The sequence below is a fragment of the Mixophyes fleayi genome, chromosome 7, assembly GCF_038048845.1.
Source record: "Mixophyes fleayi isolate aMixFle1 chromosome 7, aMixFle1.hap1, whole genome shotgun sequence".
NCBI classification, from domain to species: Eukaryota; Metazoa; Chordata; class Amphibia; order Anura; family Limnodynastidae; genus Mixophyes; species Mixophyes fleayi.
In genome coordinates this window covers 126,427,916-126,435,446 of record NC_134408.1, presented here as the reverse complement: position 1 = coordinate 126,435,446, position 7,531 = coordinate 126,427,916, and the positions used below count along the sequence as shown (strand labels likewise).

Below are 7,531 nucleotides of genomic sequence, written 5' to 3'. Positions count from 1 at the left end.
TTTATACATTAGTGATTTCTTACATTTAAGTTAAACTAGGACTAACTTTTTCATTTGTAAAAGGTATACCATTTAAGGGTTTTTTCCACAAGTCTGTATGCCATCACTCCATGTTAATGAATGTGAACAGGAATACTAGTTTACAGCATGGAGAATAGAAAAAAATCCAGGGAGGGTCCTGTAATGCTGCCATGTCTGATTATTATGGTACAAACTGTAAATACAACACATAATTTGTGCTTTTCAAGGGCAACAAGTCAGAAGATAATATTTTTAATCCAGCAAAATACTTTTGGGCAGGCACAGGAATGAGGGACCACTCAGTCTCTGGCCTACACATGGATAAACATTGCTAGATAAAAGGCCAAGGTGCTGGGTGTATGGAGCAGTCTGCTCAGCCGCAGCAGGTAAAGAACACACAAGAAGCCACCGCTACTAATTATTTCAATAAAAGTCAACTCATTGAAAAAGTAAAAGAAAACAATGAAACACACGAGGACCAGAAATATTTGTTTTAATATTTTTTCAACAAATTGAATTGCAATGGAATAATTTCCATCATACCGCAGTTTGTATGTGGACAGCCTTTCCTGTTTATATTTGGGGTTTTTATAACCTCAGGTCCTATGGAAATGGTATTTTCCTTTGCATGACTCTGTTGATACATAAGTTAGAGTGAAAACATTGGATGGAGAAAGTGGAAGTAGCTAATTTTAGGGGCAGTTGGTGTAAAAACACATATTAGGAAGAAAGTGTATTGGATTCTTTAAATAAGTGGGTTCCTTTATAAATGTTGAAGAATGAGAAGAAGCTGTAGGAGTAAAGAGTTCCATAGATGGAAAGCAGTGTAGGAGAAAACCTTGAAGCCATATGTGGATTTAAGAGACATGATGACAGTAGAGAGTGGCTGGATGACTGCAAAGGGTGACTGGGTGAGTATTTATGGGTGAGGTTGGAAATGTATGTGGGGCACGTTTTGGAAGCAATATCTAGCAAAGGCTAGTCGTCAGTAAACTATGTTTAGGATTACCTAGCAGTCAATGAACATGACTAGCAGTCTGTATATAGATGGTTAATGTTCCTTAAGCACTGACTGCTAGTGGATAACTGGTAGTAATCATTGTCTATAAATTGCCATTGTTCAGTAGGTAGTGTCTAGAGATGGCAACTGCCTAGACCAGCGGTTCCCAAAGTGTGCAGAGTGCACTGTCACAGGGGTGCCGCGGGCAAGCCAGAAAAACCCCCACAAAAAACTTACCAATCCGCGCGGCACCCGGGACCCAGCATCTTTAGCTGCGGGAGAGAGGAGAATTCTTTGGCTGGCCGCGGCAGAGGGGGCAATGTGAGAAGGGGCAGAGGAGGCAGCGTGACAAGGGGCAGAGGGGGCAGCGTGACAAGGGGCAGAGGGGGCAGCATGAGAGAGGGCAGAGGGGGCAGCCTGAGAGGATGCAGAGGGGGCAGCGTTAGTGGATTCAGAGGGGGCAGAGTGAGAGGGGGCAGCGTGTGTGGACATGAAGGAGGGCACAGTGTTAGTTAGCTGTCAATTATTTTTTGACAGAAATAGAATTGAAAAAAATATATAAAAATATTATTTTCCCTTGGATTTATGTGTATTATTTTTGCATACATCTAAATAAGTATTTCTGTCCTGACCTAAATACTTATTACGTTTTTTTGACCCAACTACTTCTAAAACGGGACTCCTCGATAATTATTTTGGAGGGGTGCCTTGAAAAAAATATGGAGACTCTAAGGGTGCCGCGAACTGCAAAAGTTTGGGAACCACTGGCCTAGACAGTTTATACATGGCTAATGTTCAGTGGGCAGTGTAAAGTGATGGCTGGGGATTAGTAACCAGTGTGTATAGATAAAGCCATGGAATGGGGCAGCGGCAGGATTCTGAAAGGGGGATTCCACCTTTTACTGTCTGCATACTCTAGAAACGCGCTCTATATATATATATATATATATATATATATGTACATATATATATATATATATATATATATATATATATATATATATATATATATATTACTCTGTAAATGCTTACAAATCACACAAGTGCTTATGTATTGCTATACATGGTTGTGCAATAACTGCTTCTCATGATATCTCAGGTCTGGAGGGGGGTACTCCAGGCACCTGTACCACCCCCTCCCCTCAGCAGTGATGAGCTGTAGTCAGTGACCAATGTGCACAGATGATGGGCAGTGTCTACAGATGGCAGGTCGCCAGTGTTTATGATGAATAGTAAGAAGTGACAGCAGGCTGCCGGAGATCTCGCGAGAGAACACGACCCCGTGTATGGAAGACAAACAAAAGTAAATCCCAATAACCCTCCCGAGGAGTCATCATGGCGGAGGAGCCGCCGCTCAGCCTGGGGGGGAAGGAGGCTACAGCCGCCCAGCTGAAGAGCGAGCTGAGCCGGGGGGACAGGAGCCGGGAGCGGCTGAACGAGCTGCTGGACTGGGTGCTGTGTGCAGAGCGGCCGGCGGGGGAGGCCCTGGACTGGTGCCGGTCGCTGCTGGCCGGAGGGGACAAGTTCGAGGACTTCTGCCAGGCCGTCCGCTCGTATGACAACGCCACTCTGTGCGGCCTGGTGTGGACGGCGAACTTCGTGGCTTACCGCTGCCGGACGTGCGGCATCTCCCCCTGCATGTCCCTGTGTGCGGAGTGCTTCAACCAGGGCGAGCATGCAGGCCACGACTTCAACATGTTCCGCAGCCAGGCTGGGGGGGCTTGTGACTGCGGGGACAGCAATGTCATGAGGGAGAGCGGGTGAGTGCCAGGACCTGAGCTGTCTATACCTGGGGGTCCCTACATAACCTGTCCCACCACAGCTGGAGAGCCACAGGTTGTATGTTATATACAAGTGCTGTACATGGCCACCTGTGGTCACATACATGTATCATACACTGCATGCAGATGTGTTTCTGTATCAATGTCATGAGGGAGAGCGGGTGAGTGCCAGGACCTGAGCTGTCTATACCTGGGGGTCCCTACATAACCTGTCCCACAACACCTGGAGAGCCACAGGTTGTATGTTGTATACCAGTGCTGTACATGGGCACCTGTGGTCACACACATGTATCATACACTGCATGCAGAGGTGTTTCTGTATCAATGTCATGAGGGAGAGCGGGTGAGTGCCAGGACCTGAGCTGTCTATACCTGGGGGTCCCTGCATAACTTATGCGTAGTCCCACCACAGCTGGAGAGCCACAGGTTGTATGTTATATATCAGTGCTGTACATGGGCACCTGTGGTCACACACGTATCATACACTGCATGCAGAGGTGTTTCTGTATCAATGTCATGAGGGAGAGCGGGTGAGTGCCAGGACCTGAGCTGTCTATACCTGGGGGTCCCTACATAACCTGTCTCACAACAGCTGGAGAGCCACAGGTTGTATGTTATATACAAGGGCTGTACATGGGCACCTGTGGTCACACACATGTATCATACACTGCATGCAGAGGTGGTTCTGTATCAGTATCATATGTTTATGTGTGCAGACTTGAGAACCAGGGATATGGGCAGTGTTTAGTGACCAGTAGTTTGACCACTAGTACAGAAATAGAAGAAGGTGGGTGTAACCAGAGGACACTGCAGCATATTTATAGATTATGTTTCAGTTGTGTTGGGTGACTGAAATGCGTCACTGTGAAATTGAAAAGTTCTTTCATGACATAGTACAGTGTCCATGGTCACCACCTTCATGTGTGATGGCTGCCACACTTTGACATATGTCAGTGGGGCTAGAGCACCACCTGGACGTGCCATCTGGGTGTGTGATCTTAACATGCAATGGTGAGCCTGCGAAAATACTGTATGTCTAAGAGGGCATTGAGCCTGTGTTGCCACCTAGACATAAAAACTGTCTGTCTATGTAAAACATTTGACAATGTAGTATGATGCTGCCCACTTTCATCATCAGCTATTTATATAGCACCACTAATTCCGCAGCGCTGTACAGAGAACTCACATCACCATGACCTTATCTGTGGGGAGTTTGTATGTTCTCCCTGTGTTTGCGTGGGTTTCCTCCGGGTGCTCCGGTTTCCTCCCACATTCCAAAACATACTAGTAGGTTAATTGGCTGCTATCAAAATTGACCCTAGTCTCTCTCTGTCTGGCAGTATGTGTATGTTAGGAAAATTAGATTGTAAGCTCCAATGGGGCAGAGACTTATGTGAATGATTTCTCTGTACAGCGCTGCGGAATCAGTGGCGCTATATAAATAAATGATGATGATGATTCCTGCCCCATTGGAGCTTATAGTCTAAATTCCCTCACATACACATACCGAGATTAATGTCAATTTAATAGTAGCCAGTTAACCCGGAGGAAACCCATGCAAACACGGGAACATACAAACTCCACACTGATAAGGCCACGGTCGGGAAACAAACTCATGACCCCATTGTTGTGAGGCGGATGTGCTAACCACTACTCTGCCAGTAAATGTGTCTCTAGGTAGCCTTGTATGTCAACTTTGAAGTGTGCTTACACGTGGATATACATAGCTACCTAGAGACACTGTGCAAAAGCTTTGGAGCCGCTGTGTGTATTGATTTCTTTTTCAAAGCGCATGGGTGGCACTACAGAAATGCAGAGGAGCGGAGTTTGCACAGGCTGAGGGGAATAGTTTTGAAAAAGTGTAATTCCTAGAAATATGGGGGGTAGTCACTCTGGTGTGCCTAGTGTTGCAGATGAGTGCAGAATGGAGATTTCCTTTGGTGTAGCAAAGCTGTTGAAATTACATAAGTTTGGAGGGGTCAGTTTTAGTGGAAGCATGCACAGCCTTTTTCATTACACAGAAAGAGTTGTTTTTTTTGCACCAACTCAGAGCTGGCAGCCTTTTATTCTTGCTCTCTAGCTTCATGTTTCACTTCCAGGCTCATCCATAGCAATGTAGTAAAAAGCATCACACAAGATTGCAACGTGTAATGAAGACAGTCCTGACAGTCATCAGATTAATTTAAGCCATAAATGAGGCAAAATCAAGCTGTAATTTAGGATGTATACAAAAGTTTTACTACATGAAAGAGGTGGTACTTTTAATGGTAGCTTTTAATATGCTTTTGATGTGTGTGTTTGTGCTTCTCTTTATGTTTTGTTTATATTTTTGATATCTGTATTTCCCTGTTGTTGTTTTACTTGTCATAGTGATCAAGTGTGTTATTTTATCTCAGATTTGTCAGAATTGCTTCCGCTGCGGCATTGATAATGAAGTGCAGAAGTCAGTGTCAAAATTGGGTGCACTCTGCTTAAAAATTAAATTGAAACTCATCTGTTGCCCAAAAATTATATTTGATGCATTAACAAGCAATAGTGTGTCTGTCATTCCATTTTCCTTTCTGTAAAGACTAAAAATGCAACCCTTTTTTAATTTATTAAAAACTATTACCCCACATTAACATGTAGTTCAACATGGCTTGTTTACTTTCCTTTTTAAAATTAACGTGTGTTACACGTTAAACAGTTCAGCTAATGCAGTATTAATGTTATAAAGTGTCTTGGTGAAAATGGTGCCATTGAACGTAATGGAAACAATTTTTAATGCCGCTTTCATGTTCATTAGCTCAAGAAAAGTGCATTTATAGTGGAGCCCAATGTTAGGGATGGGTTGTTGTGTGTGTGTGTTTTTTTTGTTTTTTTTTATTACATTCACTACTACTGTGAGTAAATAACACAAAGTGGTTACTGCACTCACTTCCCACTGTCTTCAGGAATCATTAATTCAAATAATAACTTTGTAGCACTTGCCAGTGTTGACAATGTGTACTACAGCATCCTATGCTGCTACAGTCAATGTGTACTACAGCATCCTATGCTGCTACAGTCAATGTGTACTACAGCATCCTATGCTGCTACAGTCAATGTGTACTACAGCATCCTATGCTGCTACAGTCAATGTGTACTACAGCATCCTATTCTGCTTCAGACAATGTGTACTACAGCATCCTATTCTGCTTCAGACAATGTGTACTACAGCATCCTATTCTGCTTCAATGTGTACTACAGCATCCTATTCTGCTTCAATGTGTACTACAGCATCCTATTCTGCTTCAGAAAGTCTAGACACAATGTTGCAATAGTCGAACAGAAACATGTTTGCAGCATAACTTTATTTAGTTTCTGACATTGTCGTTTTTACCGTTGGTGAGTGCTGCTGAGTTATTACTGCTACTGTGAGCATAATGTGCTCTGCTCTCATTTACAATAGGCAACAGCATTTCACACTATAAGCAGTGGTTGAAGTGGAAATTTACAAGTGACTGTATGAAAAAATGTAATGCGGATATAAACGATTGGAATGTGATAGTTTTACAATGAAGGCCCTAGGAGAAATGGCAGTATGGCATACAACCATATACACTCCCACTTCCACCACTGACTATAAGTGTATGATACAACCATATACACTCCCACTTCCACCACTGACTATAAGTGTATGATACAACCATATACACTCCCACTTCCACCACTGACTATAAGTGTATGTACTTGTGAGCGGTTATACATCTGTCTGTAGTGTGTACGCTGTTTAAACAAACCTCAAAATAGTGCTCTTTATGAGGAACGTCTTGTCTATACTTACTGGCCTCTGGATTGACCCTGAAGGCAGCTTGTTTTACTTTCCGTCCAACAGTCAGATGAGTATAGACAAAGTATTTCTCGCTATGAGCAATCGTTCATGGAATCTGTTGCAAATACTTTATTGCAAATATGACTATTTTCTTTTAGTTCTTTTTATTTTTGTTCTGCTTTGTAGCATATTTGTAGCTTTTCCATTTGCTGTTTGTCACCTTCTTGCGGCCTTTTGGCTTTATGAGGACATTGTATTTTTAATTTAGTAAACCGCTTCCTTATTTACATGCTTCATATCCTATTTAGTTACACTTTATGTAAGATGAGAACTACGGTAATTGACTTCAACTTACTGATAAGTATTTAGATGTTATTCAAAAGTCATAGAAAACAAGCTCTGTATTCTTATTTTTTTATTGTAGGTATGCACTGTACACATGTTAACTATGTAAATGATTTATTCTGTTGAATGCATAGTTAATATAGTATATAAGTGGTAGTCTGTTACTAAGTCAGTCAGATTAACACCTATACCCTTTTTTGGTAACTGCTCAGCTCAGATATGATGCTATGTTGTTGTTGTTGTTATCATTATTCAAATGAGTGACAGCTATAAGTCTCTACCTAGTTTTATGAGTCAGGTGTTTCTGCCTTGTACATAGAGCAGGAGCTCCTGGTACAGCCCAGTCTCACCTCCTTGACAGCGGCAGTAGGAAGATACAAGGCTATTATTAGCACAGACCTAGAAATAGTTTGCAGAGATCAGTAGGGTGAGCCACCACTTGTTGAATCACTGAGCTTTCATGCATGTCCCTGCTCCTGTGTTAAGTGATACATGACACACTTAAAGGGAGGAGGTTGTATCATTAGAAGAAAGAAAGAAAAGAAAATTGGTTATTGTAACCTTTGGACCAACTCATCTATTTTTCATGTG

General features: G+C 42.6%; 1 protein-coding gene across 8 annotated transcripts in view; it reads left to right on the top strand.

Moving 5' to 3' along the window:
* The first annotated feature begins 2,237 nt into the window (after positions 1 to 2,237).
* Positions 2,238 to 7,531, top strand: part of UBR3 (ubiquitin protein ligase E3 component n-recognin 3) — a 112,821-nt gene continuing 107,527 nt past the window's right edge. For 3 of the 8 annotated variants that reach the window (XM_075180676.1, XM_075180675.1, XM_075180677.1), the window contains exon 1: positions 2,239 to 2,781. In XM_075180676.1, the coding sequence (XP_075036777.1) occupies positions 2,357 to 2,781 (425 nt within the window). In that variant the 5' untranslated portion in view covers positions 2,239 to 2,356. Of the gene's footprint in view, positions 2,782 to 3,317; positions 3,333 to 7,531 lie in introns of those variants that run through there. The other 5 variants (XM_075180674.1, XM_075180673.1, XM_075180679.1 and 2 more) reach the window with 3 other exon arrangements.